Source organism: Odocoileus virginianus, chromosome 12 (genome assembly GCF_023699985.2).
Source record: "Odocoileus virginianus isolate 20LAN1187 ecotype Illinois chromosome 12, Ovbor_1.2, whole genome shotgun sequence".
In the NCBI taxonomy this organism is placed as follows: Eukaryota; Metazoa; Chordata; class Mammalia; order Artiodactyla; family Cervidae; genus Odocoileus; species Odocoileus virginianus.
In genome coordinates, this window is record NC_069685.1 from 51,633,441 (window position 1) to 51,655,942 (window position 22,502).

The 22,502-nt window shown below is 50.3% G+C and overlaps 1 protein-coding gene and 1 long non-coding RNA gene across 3 annotated transcripts; one reads left to right on the forward strand and one right to left on the reverse strand.

The window, feature by feature from the left end:
- Positions 1-1,217: 1,217 nt before the first annotated feature.
- Positions 1,218-7,857, reverse strand: LOC110130527 (uncharacterized). The gene is made up of 3 exons (XR_002311872.2): positions 7,772-7,857; positions 2,043-2,154; positions 1,218-1,405 (listed from the first exon to the last, which is right to left on the reverse strand). It is a non-coding gene; the product is annotated as an uncharacterized lncRNA (long non-coding RNA).
- A 59-nt stretch (positions 7,858-7,916) lies between these two features.
- Positions 7,917-22,475, forward strand: LRRC43 (leucine rich repeat containing 43). Of its 2 annotated transcripts, none has more exons than XM_020882602.2 (13): positions 7,917-8,018; positions 9,428-9,688; positions 10,269-10,379; positions 10,967-11,106; positions 13,571-13,809; positions 14,692-14,879; positions 15,912-16,141; positions 16,306-16,447; positions 16,603-16,758; positions 16,849-17,037; positions 17,360-17,390; positions 17,509-17,553; positions 22,250-22,475. In XM_020882602.2, exons 1-13 carry the CDS (start codon positions 7,926-7,928, stop codon positions 22,351-22,353), a joined length of 1,929 nt encoding a protein of 642 aa, XP_020738261.2. In that variant the 5' UTR covers positions 7,917-7,925; the 3' UTR covers positions 22,354-22,475. The 2 variants fall into 2 exon arrangements, with proteins under 2 accessions (XP_020738261.2, XP_020738268.2); XM_020882609.2 differs by lacking the exon at positions 17,509-17,553 and adding an exon at positions 18,879-18,881 and having other exon boundaries at positions 22,229-22,475.
- Positions 22,476-22,502: the final 27 nt, after the last annotated feature.

Consider the following 22,502-nt stretch of genomic DNA (forward strand, 5'->3'; position numbering starts at 1 on the left):
AAAGTTCAAATGCCAGGATGGAAGGGAAGAGCAAGGCCAATCTTACGAATCACTTCCACGTGTTGCTTTCTGTTTACTCAAAGCTATGTAAGAGCTCCTGTCTTGACCACAACCCTGAGAAACTGAAAGAGTATTTACATGTACACTTTCCCTGCCGTGGGTCAGGCTCAACCGGGCCTCTGCTAGAAGCTGACGGAGCCCTAATTCATAAGTAACACGTACACAGACATCTAATGTGTTAACCGCCCTTATCTGCCATAAGAGACGCTCCTTGTGACCCACACGAGGAATTTAGCATCCTATATTTGCTGGACTATCATGTACAGCTTAGGCTGAGATTGGCTGTTCCTTGAAGAGCAGGGAGGGAGGAACCTGTGAACCGAATATGTCAGGGATGAACAATCCCACAAAAGTAGGGGTACGTGAGAAATTGTTGAGCTTGGGGCTCTCTGGGCTAATCTCTATCTCTGACCCCCACCACCAACCTCACAAAAATCCCATCCAGCCTGTCTGTGCTGAAGCTGAAGCTCCAATACTCTGGCCACCTGATGTGAAGAGCCGACTCATCAGAAAAGAGCCTGATGCTTGGAAAGATTGAAGACAGGAGGAGAAGGGGGCGATAGAGGATGAGATGGTTAGATAGTATCACCTACTCAATGGACATGAATTTGAGCAAACTCCAGGAGATAGTGGAGGACAGAGGAGCCTGGTGTGCTGCCGTCCATGGGGTCACAAAGGGTTGGACACGACTGAGCAACTGAATGACAAGAACAACAAGAGCCTGTCTAGTCGTTCCCATCCCTTCTGGGTATGTCACAGGCTGCTTCTGGGGGCCAAGGAAGGCATTTTAAAGAAATGGCTTAAAAAAGAAATCTGGTGGGCACTTACATATTCTTCCATGAGTTTAGAAAATGAGAACTGCAATTCTGTGATTACATCTGATTGTATGTCTCGCCGTAGTGGATGGCTATGGGAGGAGAGCAAGGCTCCCGAACAGCAGAGCAGGAACAGGGCAAGCCCCGAGGATCCTGGAAAAAGAAAGTGAGGCTGTGAGATGCGGACCGTACACCCCCACCCACCCCAGCTCCCACCGCTGGAGCTGTGCCGGGCTGGGCCCCTCCAGTCCTCCTCTCCGTCTGGGGAGACCCGACCGTGCCCCCCAGCATCAGTGCCCGCGGGACCCGGTGATACCTGAGGAGGAGACCATGGCAGGAGAGAGCGAGGCTGCTTTGGCAACAGCTGCTGGAGTGAGATGTGCTCGCCATACTCAGGGAGGTATATATACGAAGGGCCAGTTGCGAGGAAGACGGACACTAAAAGTCCCACCCATGGCAAAATCATTACTCAGCTTTTCTCCAGAAAGCACTTTCAAATTTCTGCCATCCGAGCCTGGATGAAAGCAAGGCTGGAAGGAAATGCTGAGGTTACCCTCAAGGTGGGGAGATGCCTGACTCAGCGCAGATACACACAAGGCGCCCACAGGAAGGCATACACGTCTTTGCCATTTCTTCTTGGAAAGAGCTTGGTGATTTGACTAGAAGAAATTTTGAAGCCCCCAGGGTTGACAGGCAGAACCCCCAAGGAACGTATGACTAACTGGGGTTGAGGGTCAGTGCCCCATAGGAAACTTCTGGGGGGGTCATAGTGAGTGCGTGTAGGTGTAAAGCTGGTACAAAGCTTGTAAAATGTATTATCACTGGAAATTTCTGAAGCATGCCCATGCCAGAACTCGGGGACAGCCCTGAGAACCACCGTGAACTCAACTGCGTCAAAGGCACTGACTCCGCTCTGCTTGGCCTGGAACATCATTGGTTCCTCCACAGCATCTTTGCAACCTCAGGCCTCGAGCCAGAATCCGTGCTCCGGAGTTACCTGGTTCTTGTCAACTAGTTTTTTAATTTTTAGTTTTTATATATTCTGGCCGGGCTGCTCGCAGCATGTGGGATTTTAGTTCCATAACCAGGCCCAGTGCAAGGGAAGCACAAAGTCTTAACCACCACACCACCAGGAAAGTCCCGGAGTTATTTGTTGAAATCACTTACTCGTATTTTGAGCGCCAACTCTGACTTGATGTTCTTAGCTCTCAGAAATGATGGCCAAAAAGTTAGATGAGGTCTCTGCCTTCAGGAAACTGGTGATCTCAGGGGCAAGGAGCTGATAACAAACACCGTTAGTAAACAAGAGTGGATCAGAGATAGAGATAGGCAGAGAGTGATTGATGACATATGTAGTCAGGGGAGCAGGAAACGTCTCTCTAATGAGATATCACTGAAGCTGAGACCTAAAAGATGAGTAGCAGTCTGCTGTGGGAAGATCTGGTGAATGGGTGCTCCAAGCAGGGGGTCCCATGGTGCAAAAATGATCTTGATGTCACAGGTCACGGTAGCTGGAATGAACTGAGAGAAGGAGAGGGTGGTGGAGAGCTGGGCAGAGGCCAGGTCACAGAGGGCATAAGGAACTTAGCTTTAGGACTTCCCGGGAGGTTCAGTGGTTAAGACTCCGAGCTTCCAGTTCCTCTATTGCAGGGGGCATGGGTTCGATCCCTGATTGGGAAATTAGGATCCCACATGTCACATGTGGTGCATCCAAAGGAAAAAAAAAGAATTTGGGTTTAATTCTAAGTGTGATGAGGCACCGCTGCATGGCTGTATGTAGGGAAACATAGGCTCTGGTGTCCTTTAGAGAATGAGAAAGAGAGAGGCCGCTGAGTAGACAATGGATTGTGTGATCCAGGGTGGAAGCAGAGCACCCAGTTGGGTTATGCAGCCGTGCAGGTGAGAGGTGATGGTGACTTGGACCAGGATGCAGTAGTTGGAGATCTACGGGGCTGGCTGGTGGACTGGTATGGAGATGAACTGAAGAGAGGAGTCAAGGGTGACTCCAGGGGTTTAAATAAAGCCACTGAATGGTTAATGGGCCATGGGGGGAAAAGTGTGGAGACGAGAAATCAAGAGTCCTATTTGGAGTGAGGTAAGTTTGAGATGCCCGCTGGGCATCTATTTAATGTCAGGTCAGCCACTGGATAAAAGTCACAAGCTCAGGGATGAGGTCAGATCTGGGTGGTTCATAGACCCCAGTGTACACCAGAGGAGACAGTTGGCAACCCCCTTCCACCCTTAAGCCCAAGTACCCCTCTAGTCATTGCTGTCTCTTTCCTCTTCTTTTAAAAAATATTTAGTTTTATTTATTTGTTTGGCTGCACTGGGTCTTAGTTGCAAAATGTGGGATCCAGTTCGCTGGGATCACACCCAGGCCAACTGCATCGGGAGCACAGTCTTAGCCGCTGGACCACCAGGGAAGTCCCCTCTTTCCTCCTCTTATCCAAGCTTCTTCAGAGAGATCTAGGCTCACTTTTACCTCACAATATGGTTTTCACTCCAATGATTTATTCAAAACCGTCTAGAAAAGTCCACACTAGGTAACATTTTGCCCCCATGACTTACACCCTCTGGTGTTTACTCCCACAATGGTGTTCCATTACATGGCAGAGGAGACTTTGCAGATGTAATTCAGGTTACTAATCAGTTGACCCTAAGGTAAGTTGATTACCAGATGGGCCCAGTGTCATCACATGAGACTTAAAGAGGAAGGATAGAGGTAAGAGAGACTCAAAGTATGAGAATGACCCAACTTCCATTGCTAGCTTGAAGGTGGAGGGTCCGGGTGGAAAGCATGAGAAGAAAATGAGTTTGACCAACAACCAGTGAGTTGGGAAGAGGCCCCTGGGCCCCAGGTGAGAACTGCAGCCCCAGCTGATACCTTGACTTTAGTCTGGTAAGACCACAAGCAGAGAACAGAATCCAGTTACACCATACTGGATTCCTGACCTGCAGAAACATCACTTTGCCAACAGAGGTCTGTATAGTCAAAGCTATGGTTTTTGTACGGAGTGTGAGAGTTCAACCATAAAAAAGGCTGAGTACCAAAGAATTGATGTTTTCGAACTGTGCCACTGGAGAAGACTTGAGAGTCCCTTGGAGACTCTCTCAAGGAGATCAAACCAGTCAACCCTAAAGGGAGTCAACCCTGAATATTCATTGGAAGGACTGATGCTGAAACTGAAGCTCCAATACTTTGGCCACCTGATGTGAAGAGCTGACTCATCTGAAAAGACCCTGATGCTGGGAAAGATTGAGGGCAGGAGGAGACGGGGGCAATAGAGGATGAGATGGTTGGCTGGCATCATTGACTCAATGGACATGAGTTTGAGGAAACTCTGGGAGAGAGTGAAAGACAGGGAAGCCTGGCGTGCTGCAGTCCATGGGGTTGCAAGGAGTCAGACATGACTTAGGGACTGAACAGTAGCAAACTTTGTGGTTTTAAGCTGTTAAGTTTATGACTTTTGTGAGAACCCATATAGTGTCTAGTGACCTCATATTGCCAACCTTACTGGGTTCTTTTCAGTTATCATTTGACTTTATCCTTTCATGGCATGCAATAATGTCAACAACTTCCTCTTCTTGAGAACATTTTCCCCTCCGAAAATGTTATCCTGATATGTTTTGGATATCAGCCTCTCACAGTGCCTTCTGAGGCTGAATCATCTTCCTGCTTTGCTCTTTAGTGGATATGCCTCAAAGGGCCCAGTGCTTGGTCTATGTCCCTCACACTTTTATGTCTCTCTCCTTTTATCTAAATGTCCAGCTGCCTGATGGACATCTCCACCTGAATGGCCCACCTGGACCTCACATTCAACATAGCCAGAACGGAGGTTCATACCCTGTGAACCAGGGTGATAGTGAGAGCAGCAATGAAGACCTGTGGATGGATTGGCAAAATCTGTAGAAGACAGAATCCAGTCTTTAGGAGGTGATTGATTGATCTGGGGATAATGGAAAGGGAGGAATTGAGGATGACTTCCAGGTGTCTTGTTTGGGCAACTGGATAGATGTTGTTGGTCCATACTGGGAGAGGATTACAGGACTCAGGTGACATAAAGAATTTATTTCTTGATGTGGTAAGGTGGAAGTGTACAGAAGGCCACTGGTCATTTGGACTTGGAGCTTGAAGGAAGGAACCAGAGACATACATTGGGTACGAACTGTATATTGTGTTGATGAAACTGGACGTCTAAGAGGGAGGACCAATGTAAGTTGTGAATCAAGGGTGGAGACCTGGGACACATCTCCATTAATGGAACAGGTGCAGGAAGAGGATTTAGTCTAAAACACCGAGAAGACATCCTCAAGAGGGAAAGAAATGTACTAGAAAAACATGTGGTCATGGGACAAGATAAGAAGTGGTTTCAAGAAGGAGGAAATGATTGGCACCATCAAAAGGCATAGAGAGGTCAAATAAGATAAAGGCTGAAGAGATATACAGTAGGTTTGAGAACATGAGGTCACTGGGAAGTTTGCTAGTGGGTGTTGAATAAATTGTTGGGCAAAGGGAAGCCATACTGTGGTTTTGGAATGGGGGAAAAAGTAAAGCCACTCAGTCATGTCACTAGAATCCCAGGCATCCTCCCTGGTCCATCTCTTTGATGTGTTTATATCATTGTAGATTCTTGGATATTTGTTTTATTCTTTTAAAAGATGTATGGCTCCCTTTTTGTCTTATTTCCAAGTTCTGGGAAATTTTTCTAACAGTAGTAAAGGTGTTCTAAAATAGGACAATCAAAAAGAATGAAAGATGTCCAAAACAGTGGGTGTTTTTGGATCACAGTCAGTAAATTGGACTTCCTCAAAATTAAAAAAATATAATTCTCTTCTAAAAACCCTGTTGAGAGGATGAAAAGACAAGCCAAAACTAGGGAAAAAGAATGTTAACCAAATGCAAATCCAACAAAGGAATTCTGAGCAGAATATAGAAAGAATGCTCAAAACTCAGTTTTATGGATTAGGCAGTGGTTTCTTAAAATGACACCAAAGGCACAAACAACCAAAGGGGGAAAATAAAAACAGATAAATTACATCTCAGCAAAATTAAAACCTTTTGCTTGTCAAGGGACACTACCAAGAAAGTGAAAGACAACCTCCAGAATGGGAGAAAATCATGAACAAGACAGGGGGCTAGCATCCAGAACATATAAAAGCTCTTACAACTCAATGATAAAAAACAAACAGACCCAGTTTTAAAATGACCAAGGTATTTGAATAGACATTTCTCCAAAGAAGACAAATGGCCAATAAGCGCTTGAAAAGATGTTCAACATCATTAGTCGGGCATTGTTGTTGTTGTTGTTATTTAGTCACTCAGTCGTGTCCCATTCTTTTGGGACCCCATGGACTGTATGCCACCAGTCTCCTCTGTCCATGGAATTCTCCAGGCAAGATACTGGAGTGGGTTGCCATTTCCTTCTCCACGGGATCTTCCCAACTCAGGGATCGAATCCATGTCTCCTGCATTAGCAGGCGTATTCTTTACCACTGATCCACCAGGGGAGCCCAGTCAGGCATTCAGTTCAGTTCAGTTCAGTCCCTCAGTCTTGTCAGACTGAACTGAACTGTACTCTTTTGCTAATTTGGAACCAGTCTGTTGTTCCATGTCCAGTTCTAACTGTTGCTTCTTGACTTGCATAACGATTTCTCAGGAGGCAGGACAGGTGGTCTGGTATTCCCATCTCTTTGTCAGGCATTAGGAAAATGCAAATAAAAACCACAAAGAGATACTACTTTATACCTATTAAGATGGCTATAGTTTTTGTAAATGTAAAATAATTGGTGTTGGTGAGGATATGAAAAAAGTGGAACCCTCATATATTGCTGGTAGAAATGTAAAATGAATGGTACAGCTTCTGTGTAAAATAGTTTAGCAGGTCCTCAAAATGTGAAACGTTAAGTTACCATATGACCCAAAAATTTCATTCCTAAGTATCTACCCAAGAGAAATGAAAACTTATGTTCATACAAAACTTGTACATGAATGTTCATAGCTGCATTATTCATCAATCAAAAAGTAGAAACAACTCAGATGTCCTTCAACTGATGAATGGATAAACAAAAGTGCCTTATACCCATATATAGAATATTATCCAGCCATAAGAAGGAATGAAGTACAGACACGCTGCAACATATCTGAACCTTAAAACTATTATGCTGTGTGTCCTTTTGGGATGAAGAAAAAAGTTGAAAATTAGATTACAGTGAGAGCTGCACTATGGATATAGTGGCACTATGAATATACTTAAGAATTGTGCACTTTAAATGGGTGAATTTTAGTTACATACATTAGATCTCAGTCAAGATGTTGCATTTTCAAATTATAGGAACCAGAACCATCTCTTTTTATATATTTATTTTTATTTATTTGGCTGCACCAGGTCTTAGTTGCAGCATGCGGGATCTTTTGAGTTGCAGCATGTGAACTGTTAGCTGCAGCATATGGGATCTAGTTCCCTGGCCAGGGATGGAACACAGGCCCCCTGCATTAGGACTGTGGAATCTTAGCCACTGGACCACCAAGTAAGCCCCCACTCCCATCATCTTATCCCGTTAATTTCACAAACCGGTGCCCAGGAGTCCATTGCCAGCCGAGATTGGACCAGTCTAAAGTGGGGCCCTGGTGCTAAATCTGTTGTCTGGGTGGACAGTGATTAAAACTTCTGACGCGGGGATTAAAGGGATCCACCTTGGAATCCACTGATTAGAGAGGACTGTTCGTTCTTGGATTCATTTCTCCTCCCCAGCTCCGCCAAAGGGGGATAAGAATTAATACTTTATTCCGAGGGTGCTCCAGAGAAGAAACAGATTAGCAGCTGGGAAGCGCTCAATACCTGCCGGAGCCACCACAGTAATCACCCCCAGGCGGTGGTGGGAAGAGTATTGCTAACCCTGCGCAGTTGGGTCTCTGATTCCTGGCTGCCGGAAAACTTTGTCCGCAGGCGAAAATAGTGGGTTCCAGGAGCTCCTGCGCAACCGCGCCTCCGCCGCCTGGGGCGTCCCGGGGGTTGCCTAGCAACCAGCCGGCGTGGCGAACTCGCGAGCATGGAGCCGGAGACCCGGACCTTGAGCGCCGCGGTCCGGGAGCACCTGCGACAATTGTGTCTGCACGAGTTCCCGTGCGGCACCGGCAGCTGGGTGCGGGCCCTTGGCGGGGCGGCCGGGGGAGGGGCTCGGGGATCTGGGAAACGGAGGGCACCGACCCGGGGCCAGGCCAGGGCCTAGGGACGCAGAGCGGGGCTGGGGAAGGGCTGGCCCCGGGTGCTGAGGGCGCCACCAGCCCCAGGAGTTGGTTGATATGGAGAAGCCTGGAGAGGATGTTTGGATCTGGGCGTTTGGGGAGCGTCCTGACCTAGGGATGGGGATGGGGGTGGACTGTGGGAACAGGGACGCTGCAGGGGTGGAAGAGATAGGCCCCCACCTGTGGTCTGTGGGCGCTGACCCAGGGTAGAGGGCAGGGACCCCGGGACAGGCTCTCTTAAAGACACCAGCCTCCTTTAGGGGTGAAATATCGTCCTGAGAGCAGATTCACAGTTAGGACCCTGCCTGTGGTCTGTGGGCGCTGACCCAGGGTAGAGGGCAGGGACCCCGGGGCAGGCTCTCTTAAAGACACCAGCCTCCTTTAGGGGTGAAATATCGTCCTGAGAGCAGGTTTACAGTTAGGACCCTGCTGCGATGTGGCCAAAGGGGCCGTCCTCACCAGCTAAGTGCAGGAGGAGCATGACCCTCAGAACCAGGGGCTTCTCAAGTGTGCCAGGAAGTCTTGAGTCCTGAATGGTTCCCATGGGCTTGATGGGAAACTTTTTGGTGTTCCTGTCCAACTCTTTGAGACCCCATGGACTGCAGCACGCCAGGCTTCCCTGTCCTTCACTCTCTCCCAGAGTTTGATCACACTCAAGTCCAATAAGTCGGTGATGCCATCCAACCATCTCATCCTGTCGTCCCCTTCTTCTCCTGCCCTCAGTCTTTCCCAGCATCAGGGTCTTTTCCAGTGAGTCGGCTCTTTGCATCAGGTGACCAGAGTATTGGAGCTTCACTTTCAGCATCAGTCCTTCCAATGAATATTCAGGGCCGTTTTCCTTTAGGATTGACTAGTGCGAAGCTGGGACCCCACATTCCCTTGTCAGGCTGGTCCCCATTTTCACAGAAGAGAAAACCGAGATGTTAATCAAGGAACTAATTAACTTGTTTCATGAACAAACATTGACTGGGCCCCTACATTGTGCCTGCATTGTGCTGTGCTTTGGGGTTTCATAGGCAGACATCTCTCAAGACGAAGGGGTGGAAAACAGTAAACTCAAGGACCAAAATCTTTCATCTTCCACTTATGGCATCTAAAGGGCCAGATGTTCAGCCTTTGCCACCTCTGCTTCAGAAACCTTTCCTTGGCTAATTACCTCCCACAAATCGCCTTTTACACCTCCTGGCTTCTAAGCTCACCCTGATCGTCCTGTCTATTCCATTTTGAGAGTTTTGAATCCTTGAGAGAGGTTGAGTCATAAAGAAAGAAATTCTGTTCCTCCCCCCCACCCCCACCCCTACTGCAGAATAAGTCACGATTTCTTCCTCAAACTAGCCGAGCATGGCGGAAGCTGATCCCCAGAGAGGAGAGGGCCCTGAGCCCTGGGGAGGAGACGGTGGAGGATCTGCTGGGCCTAGTCCGCAGCGCCCACTCACCCTGGGCTCTGGTGGAGGGCTCAAGCGCAGAGGACCTTTTCCTGAAAGAGCTGGCCATCCAGAATCCACTGATGCTCAAAGACAGCTTCTTCTACACCTACTTCAGGTCGCTCCGGGTGGTGGACAAGGATGTGAGTGCTGGGAGTGAGCCTCAGGTACAGGGCTGATGAGAGGGGAGCCATTTGTCTTACGGGACCAGGTGGTAAGACCTAGCTCTGCCCTCCTCCTGATTAATCTCACCAGCTTGTCCACAGAGCAGGACTACCAAGCCTGGCAAACTGACCCAGTTTGTCGCCGCAGAGAAGGGAGGCCCAGCCAGGATGGCCCGTAATGTCCTTGGAGCCAAAGTCAACTGAGGATTCATAGACAGGCCCCTGAAATTTCTGGCCTGACTCTGCGGGATGGAAACTAGAGTGGTCCCTTAAGACCACAGGGTTCACCATGGCTCTGATTCCTGCCCTCGGGAGCTGACAGTCCCCCAGGGGACACAAGACAGCGAAGTTGGAAGGGTGTCAGAGGAGGGGTGAGGCTTGAGAGGTGGGAGGCCGCTGCAGGCCCTGGCAGAAGGCTGTAGGGAAGACACAAAGAGAGGAACGGGGTCAGGGTGTGGGGCAGTCACCCTCTGGGGCTGGATGCACCATTGCGGTCCTCCAGTAGACGCCAGGGCCGCCCTGGCCACTGCAGCTCCGATCTCCCTTTCCTCCCTTCCAGGTGAGCCTGGTGGACAAAGAGCTCCTGAAATTTGTGAAGCTAAAAGAGTTGGTGCTGAGTGCTAATCAAATCAAGGAGATTGACACCACCAACCTGCCCCCAACTCTCAAAGTAAAGGATCCCAGGTTCCATTCTGGGTCTTGGAGCCAGAGCTGCCCAGAGACCCTGCCCCTCCCTTGCCCACTCCCCAAGAGGTTTGACTATCATGTCTGTGTGCTAAGGGTGGGTCCAAGGCTTTTGAAAGGTTGGCCAGATCCCTTAAAAAGTGAAACACAGGATTTCCACGTGGCCCAGAAATTCCCTTCCTAGGTACACACCCCAAAGCCTCGAAGGCAGGGACTTAGATTCCTGTACGCCAGTGTTCACCAACCCAAAGGCTGTATTTACTTTATTATTATATTTTTACTTTATTTTTAAATATTTATGTACTTGGCTGCACTGGGTCTTAGTAGCAGCCTATGGGATCTAGTTCCCTGACCAGGAATTGAACCTGGACCCCCTGCACTGAGAGCGTGGAGTCTTAGCCACTGGACCACCAGGGAAGTCCCTCTTCCCAGATCCTTAGAAGGGAGTCCAGGTGGGCCCAGAGAGATAAGGCTTGAGTACTTCGCAGCTCCCCTCCTAAGTTGCCCAGGGCCGAGGGAGGGGGTGGACTCTGATCTCCCCGGGCTCACGGGCTGTCTGTCCGCTCGTCTCAGGTCCTGGAGCTGTATGGCAACAAGATAACCAGCATGCGGTGTCTGTGCCGTCACCCGCCCCCGCAGCTCCAGCACTTGGGGCTGGGCCACAACAAACTCCTGGGGCCCCTGGAGAGTCTGTACGTCACCAGCGACCACTGGTAACTTGGGAGCTTCCCGTGGGAAGAGGGGGGAGGGGATTGAGCGCGCCACATGGGCCCCTCTAAGCTGGGGGCTTGGAGAACTCAGCTTTGCTCTTTTCTATAATAACTCCTGGTTGGCTGCTAAGTTCAGACCTAGGGTTTTTTCCTCTGACCCCATAAACAAAAAATCCCACTGAGGCCCAGGGAAGGGCACCAAGAGCCGATGAGAGTGAGTGGACCTTTTGCTTTGAGGACGTGCTTCCAATTCAGGATTCCTGTTGCCGTTCGGGCCAGTGAATTCTTGGTTCTGAGGGCCATCCTGCAGCTCCCTGGCCTCCGCCCATCAGAGGCCAGGAGCGTCCACCCCAGGCCCGCTGTGGTGACCCAAAGTACCACATGGCCACTAGGGGGAAAAGCCACCCCCACCTGAGAACCACTGCCCTACAGACAAGTCTGCTTTGACTTTGTCTCCTTGGTGGATGAGCAGTAGGCAATCTGAGACGTCTGAGGGCAGCCGAGACCACCCGTGAAAGCCTATCAGAGGAGGGCCTTCCCCGGCAGTCCAGCAGTTAGGACTTTGCCTTCCAATGCAGGGCATTGCAGGTTCGATCCCTGGTCGGGGATTCCACATGCCTTGGGGCCGATAACCCCTAAAACATAAAACAGAAACAACATTGTAACATATTCAATAAAGACTTTAAAAATGATCCACATTTAAAAAAAAAAAAAAAAAAAACCCTCCCTCAGAGGAAGCGGGGCCAGAGAGACCTGTCAAAGCCTTTATGAGGATTCCCAGGACTCAGAATCCTGGGGAAGACCTCCCTGGGCTGAGGTTCACGAAAGATCTTTCCTCACAGCCCAGGAAGGCCTCGAGGAGCAGGACAGCTTTCCCAGGTGGCCTGGGAACGTGCTCGTGGAAGGCCTGTCTCTGACCCTAATTTCCTCCTTCCTCTTCTTTCTCTATCTTGGCAAAGCTGCCTCTGCACAGCCTTGACCATGCATGATTCCATATCCCTGACTTCCACTGACCTCCATCGTCAGGGAAGCTGCGAAGCGTAGAAAGAGAACACACAATTTGGGCTGTGTGTGACAGCTGAGTTCAGAACTCTGCCAGAGTTCTAAGCGTTCTGGTTATTTTTTGTAAATTTATTCATTTAAAATCTTTGGCCACACGGCATATAGGATCTTAGTTCCCCAACCAGGGACCAAACCCGTGCCGTGGAAGCGCGGAGTCTTAACCACTGGACCTCCAGGGACGTCCCTTAAGTGTTCTGGTCTTTGATTTGGAAAACAGGCTTAAGATAACGTCACCTGATTGATGCTGAGTGTGGACTTCATAGAAACATGTATGTGTGAAAGCTCCATCTTCTGTTGTTTTGAATTTAAAAGGAGGGCACATGTCCTGTGAATCCATCTTTCTGATGCTTTCACCAGTTCTCCTGAAGGAGGCTGGTATTGTGTAAAATCTGTGTGCCAGTCCAAACGAAGTATTCTTCTCGGATATTTCTGTGACTGGCTGGTCAACATCAGGACAGGATGAGAGGAGGGAAGAAGGGCAGGTGCGGCTGGGAGATGGTCACGTGTGACGGCGGGATTGTGCTGATGAGGTGTCCCCTTGTGAGCTGTTGCTATTGTCCCTACTCCAGAGCTGGAATCCGTTCACTTTCTGGTTTGCACAGTAGGGAGGCCTGCCACCAGGTGGAAGGTGCGGGGCGCCTCCTCTGTCCCTAGCGGCTGGTTCTTCTTCACCCACGTGCCCCAAGAAACAAACCAGGGACTTCCCTGGCAGTCCACTGGCTAAGACTCCACGCTTCCAAAGCAGGGGCCCTGGGTTTGATTCCTGGTCAGGAAACTAGATTCCGCATCCACGACCGAGACCTGGCGCAGTCAAATAAATGTGTCAATATAAAAAAATAAAAGGAACGAACCAGGCCACAGCTTCCCCTTGGTCGTGGCCTGGTCTGATTCTGGGGTACTTCTTCTAGCTTCTAGACCCTTCGAGCCTCACACCCCCTCTTCCCAGGCCCCCCTGTTTGTCGGACTCTCCTACCCCATCCCCACAGCTCCTCCGTACAGAGGCCTGCCTTCACCTTCCTCACCGGTCTGTCCATCTCTGCTGAGAAGCTTCTAGATGTATAGGAGATAGCCAGATGGTTAGCTGAGAAGAGGTCTATACACATACAAGTTGAGTGGAGGCAGGATGTGACAGCCACCTCTGTGCACAGCAAGAGCGAGGGGGTCGGGGGAGCCGGGGGCTCCATCCGGACAGGGAGCTAACTCAGGTCGAGAGCAGCCCGAGGCCTGGGTGTCAGGGTGGGCCACAGTCTCCCATCCCGCCCTCAGCACCGGGCCTTGTCCAGCCGGGACTCAGGCTGCTGGGGGTGCTGGCAGATGCAGGCGCAGTGCCAAGACCACAGCTGCCCGTCCCCACCCCTCTGCTCATCTGGCCTCGTGCTCCTGGGCCGTGCCGCTCACCTTTCAGGCCCAACCTCGTCTCCCTGGACCTGAGCTTCAACAACCTGACGGACCTGCAGAGCATGGTGGCCGGCCTGCAGACACTCCCGCACCTCAGGCTGCTGCTTCTCCAGGGCAATCCCCTGGCCCTGGTGCCCCACTACCGGGGCCTCACCATCGACAGCCTGGCCAGGCTCTGTGTGCTGGACGACATCACCGTGTCATCCAGCGAGAAGCATCTCTTCCGGGGGCTCAGCCACAGCGAGGGTGAGGGGGCCAAGGTGCAGGGCATGGGGGAATTGTCAAGGGGGGCCCCCCCGGCCCACCCACCACCCGACTGGGTACACATGTCTTGTGTGTCACCCAGCTCCTCAGGTGACTCAGACCCCGGTCAGGTGTAACTCACTTTCTTGGGCAGAGTTCTCTCCCAGATTTTGATCCACGTGATTGAGATTTGGGGACAAACGGTAGGGGGTCGGGACCATCACGGTCCCCTCCCTTCCTTCTGAGACAAATGGGAAGCATTCTTTACATCAGCTTCTTGGCTTGCTGGTGGCTTGAGATCACCCCCTTGTGGCTGTACCAGAGTCTTCTCAAGGTCAGGGTGATGAAACATGGCTAGTAATAGCTCTGCCTCCTGCGTGTCAGGCACCGGCTAAAGTCACGTAGCCTCCATCTGCAAGCATCCTGCAAAGCACCTCCTGCCGTTTCCATTATACAGATCAGGAAAACAAGGCTGAAGAGGGGCGTCTTGCCCAAAGGAAAGTGAAAGTGTTAGTCACTCAGTCGTGTCTTGACTGTTTGTGACCCCATGGACTGTAAATCTGTCCTTGGACTTCTCCAGGCAAGGATATTCAAGTGGGTAGCCATTCCCTTCTCCAGGGGATCTTCCCGACCCAGGGATCGAACCCAGGTCTCCCGCACTGCAGGCAGATTCTTTACTATCCGAGCCACCAGGGAAGCCCCTGAGACTTACCCCAATTCCCTGCGTGTTGAACTTGGCAGTGCTGGGGCATGAACCCAAGTCTGCAAAGCGAGGCTCAGCCCGGCTCAGAGCAGGAGGCAGGAGGCGTGCTCACCCGCCCTCATTGCCCTGTCTGTTCATCTCATCCCTCGGTTCCCCTCACCCCTGCCCGTTCCCTCCTGCAGATCTCCTGGCGCCCGAGGCACAGTTACTGGTGACTGTTGGCAACCTCCGAGGGGTGCTGGACTCCTCGGTCTTGGACCCAGAACCAGGGCCCCAAGGCCCTTTCATCACTTACAACTACTATGTGACATACGATTTTGTGGAAGATGAAGAAGGTGAAGGAAGTCAACATGGCGGTGTCCTGGCCGAGGTGGGTGCCTGGGGCAGCTCTGCTCTCGGGTTCTCAGTCCCCTGTGCAGACAGGATGGCTGTAGGGGTCCAGGAAGCCCCTTAACGTGGATCTCTCCAATTCGTACCCTCCTCTGAACAGGAAGGCAGCTTCTGCTCAGCCGCTTTCCTGAAGCTGGTGTTGCTGGTGTGGTCAGTCACTCCAGTCGTGATCCCCTGGACCGTAGCCTCCGGGCTCCTCTGTCCTTGGGCTTGTCCAGGCAAGAATACTGGAGTGGGTTGCCATCTCCTCCTCCAGGGGATCTTCCCGACCCAGGGATCAAACCCACATCTCTTACGTCTCCTGTATTGGCAAGTGGGTTGCTTACCACTAGCACCACCTGGGAAGCCCCTTGAAGCTGGAGTAATTCTCAGTCATGCTCACCCCTTCCTAATCCCCCTTGAAACGAAAGCAAAGGCCCTAACAAGGGAGCAGCCCAGATTCTTAGGACTAGGCTGCTAGCCTCCCAACCCTGTTCTCCAACTCCCCCCATACCTCCCCTCTCCCTTCCCGTCACAAGAAAACCCAACAGTGTCGTCCGACTAGGAGAAATGTGAGGGTTTCCTAACTTGTGAAGAAATTGTTACTATTTTGACTCTTTACTATTATTATTCATTTATTTATTTGTCTGTGCCGGGTCTTAGTTGCAGAATGTTGGATCTTCCATCTTTGTTCTGGCATGCAGGATCTTTAGTTGTGGCATGTGGGATCTAGTTCCCTGACCAGGGATTGAACCCAGGCCCTCTGCGTTGGGAGCTCGGAGTCTTAGCCACTGAACGTCCAGGGAAGTCCCTGTCTTTACTCTTAACATAGAACTTTCCGAAGAATCAAGACGAGGTGTTTTGTTTGTTTGTTTGTTTGTTTGGTTGGTTTTTAACTCCCTGCCCTCTAAGTCCGTGTGTTTCTTTGCTTCACGTCCGTCAAGCACAGGTGCCCGTTCACACGCTGTGCACGTCGTGTTGGGCGTGAGCTCTGAGGCTGGCAGTCTTGAATGTATTTTCACGTCTTTGACAGATCATCAAGCCTCCCAGCATGGAACAGTTGGATGAGGACATTCTGGAAGAAATCATCGAAGACATAGAAGAGTCCTTGGAATCTGGGCTGGCCTCCCTGTCCGAGTCGGGGGAGCTGGAGGAGTCCATTGTCTCTGGCGCTTCCGAGCCGTTGCCACGGTCCATAGACTCTGCAGAAGAGCTGGCAAAGCTGCGGCCGCTCCTGGATCCCCAGCTCTGCCCAACCCCAGGGTAAGGATGCTCACGTGGCTGGGGGCCGGGCCCAGACCACACCAGGTGTTGTGCCCCCATCCCTCCTGGCCTTCTGTCCCTGGCTGTACCCACATATTGCTGATCTTCTCAAAGCCCTCCCCGGATGGCACAGCCCCCCACCATATGGCCTTTCTCCTCCCAAGGACAGTGCTCTTCAGCACGGTCCCCAAGCCCTGGTCTGACGTCATCCCCTGCAACTACGAGATGCAGCACACGCTGAAGGACCTGGTGCCACTCAAGGCCTTCCTGCTCTCGGGGACCGTGGTCACCGTCGTGGAGGAGAAGGTGGGCGCCCGTGCTCCCCAGGGTTCATACGCTGCCCCTGTCTCCCGTGCTCTGCTTTTCTGTCGGGCATCTGTAGCCCTGCTCCCGCATTGGCAGGGTCTCTGTGCTTTTCCAGAAAGATCCTGGCTAGCCCCCTCCCCGCCTCCACCCGCTAGATTCTCTCCTGGCCTGTGGAGCAGCCATCTTCCGCAGACAGTCCCTTGGCTGCTAAGAAGGGCAAAGCAGAGAAGGACAAGAAGGAGAAGGAGAAAGACAAGAAAGACAAGAAGGGCAAAGACAAGGCAGGCAAAGGGGAGAAGGAGCCCCCCAAGGTACCTCCAGGTGGGAGCGGCGGCCTGGGTGGGGGGAGGCTGCTCCTGGCTCCTGCCCTCCCTGTCCACCCACCTGGCCTCTCTCCACAGGCGCAAAAAGGGAGCAAGAAGCAGAAGGAGCTTCCCAAGGAGCTGCACCAGGACCTGCCCGTCCTGCGGGTGCTGGGCAGCAGCCCAGTGGTCCTAGAGCCCCTGCTGGCGGGGGAGCCGTTCGTGTCGACCGTGTGCAACTTTGGGGTGATCCGGACCTTGGAAGCTGACCGGCTGACACTTAACAGGGTATAACGGCGCCCCCCAACAACACACACACCCCTCCCCCGCCCACAAATGCCTGGTTATGGGGGGGGGGAGGGGGAGGGAGGTGGGATGGGGAAGGGGGAGCAGAACCTCAAGAGGGCGGGGGTGGGGGCATGCAACAAGGGTCACCTGAGTTCGAGGGGCCAGGCAAGTGGGCAGGCCGGGCAGCTCCTCTGGAGGAGACCCTGCCTCACCTCTCTGGTCTAAGAGCCAGGGAGCTCTCACCCACCAGGGTCTGTACCCACCCCTCCTCTGGTACCCCCCCACTCCAGTGAGGAACTTATTCTGTGGTTCTCTCTCTCAGGATGCAAAGAAGAATAAGAAAGGTAAAAAAGGTAGGTGCTGAGGGGCAGAGGGCAGGGAGGGTTTACCGGGGACCAGCCCTGGTCCGTTAGGGTTGCTGTAAGTTGCCCCAGGGCGGGTGGCGAATAAACAGCAGATGTTGATTTTCAGCTGCTCTGGAGGTGAAGTCCAAGACCAAGATGCCAGCAGCACCAGGTGACAGTCCTCTTCCTGGTTGGCACCTTCTCCCTGGGTCCTCACCTGGTGAGAGGGGCCAGGGCCGCCACCGTCTTGCCCCACACCCCCCCCCCCCTGCCCTCATGACAAAATCGCCTTCCAAAGGCCCCACCTCCCAACAGCATCACCTTGGGGGGTTGGGATTTCCGTGCAGGAATTGGGGGAAGGGCACAAATATAGCAGGACTCCCTGAGGGGTCAGTCTGACTGGCGACTGAAGGGAGGAAAGATGGAGAATCCTATCTTCCAGCCAATGGGAGGGCCATGCCTGCTCTGAGGACCAAACCCTGAGTCTCCCCTGTGGCCCTGTGCACAGGGGCCTGCGGTGGTCAGGACCTGGGCGGGACAGGCATCCTGGGGTGGGGCCAGGATGGAGTAGGTGGGGGAGGCTCGGCTTCGGGGTGCCCGGTGTCCTTCTAGCTCAGCAGTAGTCTTGCTCCTGCAGGGCATGCTCAGTTGCTCAGTCATGTCTGACTCTTTGTGACCCCATGGACTATGGCCCGCCAGGCTCCTCTGTCCATGGGGATTCTCCAGGCAAGAATACTTAACCCTCCTCCAAGGGATCTTCCCCACCCAGGGATCGAACTTGTGTCTTATGTCTCCTGCATTGGCAGGCAGGTTCTTTTACCATGTGAGCCCCACCCGGAAAGCTCCTGCAGGGCATTAGCGCTTCTTTGCTGTATGAGAATCTTGGGCTTGTTGTGTGGGCAGTGGCAGCATTGAAATAGGTAAGTTTTAGATTTAATTTTTAGAACTGTTTGGCTTACAGGGAGAGATGGAAGACATTGCTCAGTTGGGAGACTGCTGCAAAAGTCTAAGGTAAGATCACAGCAGTGCTGTTAGCAGCAGGCAATGTGGAAACAGCCCAGATGACCATCAGTGAATGAACCGGATAAGCAAAATGTGATCTACCCATACATGGGATTTTTTAAAGAAAAAAATTATTTGCTGTGCTAGGTCTTAGTTGTAGCAGGCCAATTCTTCAGTTGCAGCATGCATGGTCTTTAGCTGTGGGACTTGAGACCTTTTAGTTGTGGCATGTGGGATCTAGTTCCCTGACCAGGGATTGAACCCGGGCCCCCTGCATTGAGAGCTCAGACTCAGCTTAGCCACTGGACCACCAAGAAGTCCCCACACAATGGGGAATTATTCCATCATGAAAAGGAATGAAGCCCTGACACACCCAACTCCATGGGTAAAGCTTGAAAACTCAGTGCTAAGGGAAAAAGTCAGACACCAAAGACTGCATAGTGTATGATTCCACTTTATATGAAATGTTGAGATTAGTCAAATCCATAGAGACAGAGAGTAGATCAGTGGTTGCCTGGAAGTGGGGGAGGGGAAAGGGGTGTGACTGCTTAATGGGTTTCCATTTGGGGTGATGAAAATGTTCTGGAATTAGTGGTGATGGATGCACAACATTGTAAATTTACTAAAAGTCACCGAACTGTATGCTTTTAAATGGTTTAAATGTTTTGAATTTTATGAGAATTTTCCCTTGCTGGAAAAAAAAGTCACCTTAAAAAAAAAAAAGCACTTAAGGCAAGAATCGGAGCCTGGGCTTAGGAATGTGTGGTGGGGATGGTGTGGAGAAGACGGAGCAGAGAGCCATGAGGAAGACGAAACAGGCCGACCTGGTGACTGGGAGCAGGTGTAGGTGGGACTTCTGCCTGGCAGAGATTGGGGCCCCCGGGGGGAAGATGAGCTCAACTTTGGGGACGTGAAGTTGAGAAGCTGAATCGAGTGGTGCATCCAGAGTTCCCGTGGTCGACAGTGCTGCTGAGTTGCCTCCTGTTCTTTGACTCCATCTTCTCTGCCCTGGTCAGACCACCTAGCGGTCTTCACTCAGAACGACTGCAGTTTCCTTAGCCTGCACAGGGGAAGTCTACTCAGAGTACTTACTTTACACTTCCCAATCACTCCGCGGCTGCTTCTTGGGTCAGTCAGCTTCAGTGGCCCTTCTTCAGGGAAGCTGATCATCTGGTTGGGGTTAGGTCCTTTGTCTTCTTCACAGCGTCCTGTTTTCCTTTACAGGAAATCACAGCGATCACAGGTATCACAATGATACCTACATAGATGTGAATCGTGTAGGTGCTTAATTTTAAAAACGTATTTATGTATGGCTGCACTGGGCCTTCATTGCTGCAGGCGGGCTTTCTCCAGTGGTGGCGCGTGGGGGCTACTCTGGTTGCAGTGCAAGGGCTTCTCACTGCGGTGTGCATGGGTTCTAGAGTGCGGGCTCAGTAGTTGCAGCACACGGGCTGAGTTTCCCCGCAGCATGTGAGATCTTGGGCTTCCCTGGTGGATCAGATGGTAAAGGATCTGCCTGCAATGTGGGAGACCTGGGTTCGATCCCTAGGTTAGGAAGATTCCCTGGAGCAGGGCATGGCAACTCACTCCCATATTCTTGCCTGGATAACCCATGGATAGAGGAGCCTGGTGGACGCAAAGAGTCCATGGGGTCGCAAAGAGTCAGACACGACTGAGCGACTAACACACACACACATACGTATGTGCACATGAGTAAGCTCTCGTAGGGCAGGAGCTATGCTTGTATTCTCTAAAGCCACACAATCTCCAGCTCCCAGCACATCGATGGAATGAACGAATCAGCTTATAGATGGTGTTTAAAGCCATGAAAATATGAGTTTGTTGATAGAAGAGTAAAGGGTTGAGCCCAGTACCCTGGGAAACACTACAGATTCTGAGCAGGAAGGGAAAGCAAGACCTGAAAGGGTCAGATTTAACTGTGTCCTAAAACAAAACCCAAGGATATTGATAAGAATACAGAAATAGCCAAGCCAAGGTGAGGTAGCCAGCCACTCAAGGTAAGTTCACAATGTCTGCCACCCAGTGAGAAATTACCAGGCATGTAAAAAAGCAAGATAATTCAGTATATAATGAAATTGAATCAATTGTAATTGACTCAGCAATGACATATATGATAGAATTCATAGATAAGGACATTAAAGCTGTCTTTGTCATTATATTCCATATAACCAAGAAGCTAGAGGAAAGATTGACCATGTTACATAGTGACATGGAAGATAAATCAGAATTTTAGAGATGAAAATCACAGTATCACTTGAAAAATGTACTCTGGGATTAATGGCAGATTAGACAATGCAGAAGGAAAACTGAGGAAACGAACTTGAAGCAGTAGAAACTATCCAGAGTTAAACTCAGAGAGAAAAATGGCTGGAAAAAAAAATGAACAGAGCATTAGTGATCAGTGACTTATAAATTCAAAGGAAATCACATTCACAGAGTTGGAGCCCCCAAAGGAGAGTGGGGAGGAAAGAGAGGAATTTAAACCGATAGTTTTTAAGTTTGAGTGTTTAAATGTCCACTGTTCTCCTGCTGTCCTCTGGCTTGCATTTTTTTTTCTGATGATAAATCTGTCATCTTTATTCTTTGTTCCTCTGTATATAATGTGTCCTTCTTTTTCTCTCTCTTTAAGCTTTAAAAGTTTTCTCTTTATCACTGATTTTAAGCAATTTTATCATTAAGCCCTCGGATTAAAATGAGCTTAAAGAAAGCTTTTACTTTTTACATTTTTGCTAATTTCTTTAATCTCTGGCTTAACTGAGAAAGCCACATATGCAGAGGTGCTTCTGCAGTCAGTCTCTGTGATGTTTGCTGTAGTTAAAGTGTATGAAGAAAATCTATTCTCACATGGACATGCAACTGGAAAAGAGGGAAATACCTTAATAGACTTTTAAATAATTGTGGATATTCTTTGACATTACATCAGGCTTGACAACCAGTAGTTTTTAAAAGAAGATTCTTACAACATGGAAACAATCTATATGGAAGAAGTTTTTCATAATAAGTTATGTTAAATTCATTCGTCTACATTGCCTTTTTAAAAAAAAAACAAAAAACACTGCATTTTGAACATCTGTCTTATGCATGAACAATTGCTAACATCTGGTCATTGTTTTTTGTAAAATACTGGTTCACTGAGTTACACATATTTTCCAACTGTTCACATATTTCTTTCTTTCTTTCTTTATTTCTATATTATCTCCAAATCACCTTCTTTATCATCAAACCTATCATTGGAAAGTCTTCCAGTATTGGAAAACTGTTAAGTTCATGGCGGCAGATACAATGTTACAAAGTTCTATTTGAAAGTGCAAATGTTATAAATGTATTTATCCAAATGCTTTCAGATGTTTTGCCTGGAGTGCCAGGCTTGCTTCATTCGTTTTTAGAAAATATTTGCCGAATATTCACGTTGAAATAACCATTAAAAAAAAAATATGTATTTATTTGGCTGCCCCAGGTCATGTGGGATTTAGTTCTCTGACCAGGAATGGACCTGGCCCCTTGCATTGGGAGTGTGGGGTCCTAGCCACTGGGCCCACCAAAGAAGTGCAGAAATAACTGTATTTTGTCAGCCTTCTTTCAAGTGAAAAAGATGTCCCAAGAAAAAGCAGCTAGTTCATCTTGTAACTCAAATTGAAGCTTGTTGAATGACTTGATTAGATGTGATTTATGCCTTATTACGGTTAAGACCCTAGGGCGATTCTGAAACCGTGCTGGCCTGGGGACCCAGATCAGGTTTGCATTTTGGGGACGGAGTCGCCCGGGTCGGCCGTGCACCGCCAACCCGCTCATCGCTCCAGATTCACATTTTCATATTCCCTCAGAAATAAAATCTTTGGTTTCAGTGTACGAAAGTGACTATCAGCCCGAGCCCCTGACGGTGGAGATCCAGATCCAGCTGATCCAGTGGCGCTCGACGGAGGAGGCGCTCCGGGGGCTCGTCATGTAGGGCGGGATTAAAGGTGGTTCTGACACCGTTGATGTCCGGCCGGTCCAGTTCTGACCCCGCGACTCTCCGGCCTGTCTGGTTCTGACACCGGTCTGTCCGGCTGCCGCCGTGCGTCCGGGGAGCGGGGTGCTGGCCAGAAGGAGCGGGGA

Excerpts from the sequence above, each read along its gene's own strand:
- LRRC43 (XM_020882602.2), top strand. The coding sequence starts at position 7,926 with ATGGAGCCGGAGACCCGGACCTTGAGCGCCGCGGTCCGGGAGCACCTG. Across the intron at positions 8,019-9,427 it reads CGTGCGGCACCGGCAGCTGG|AATAAGTCACGATTTCTTCC; the intron begins GTGCGGGCCCTT and ends CCCCTACTGCAG. Across the intron at positions 13,810-14,691 it reads GGGGCTCAGCCACAGCGAGG|ATCTCCTGGCGCCCGAGGCA; the intron begins GTGAGGGGGCCA and ends TCCCTCCTGCAG.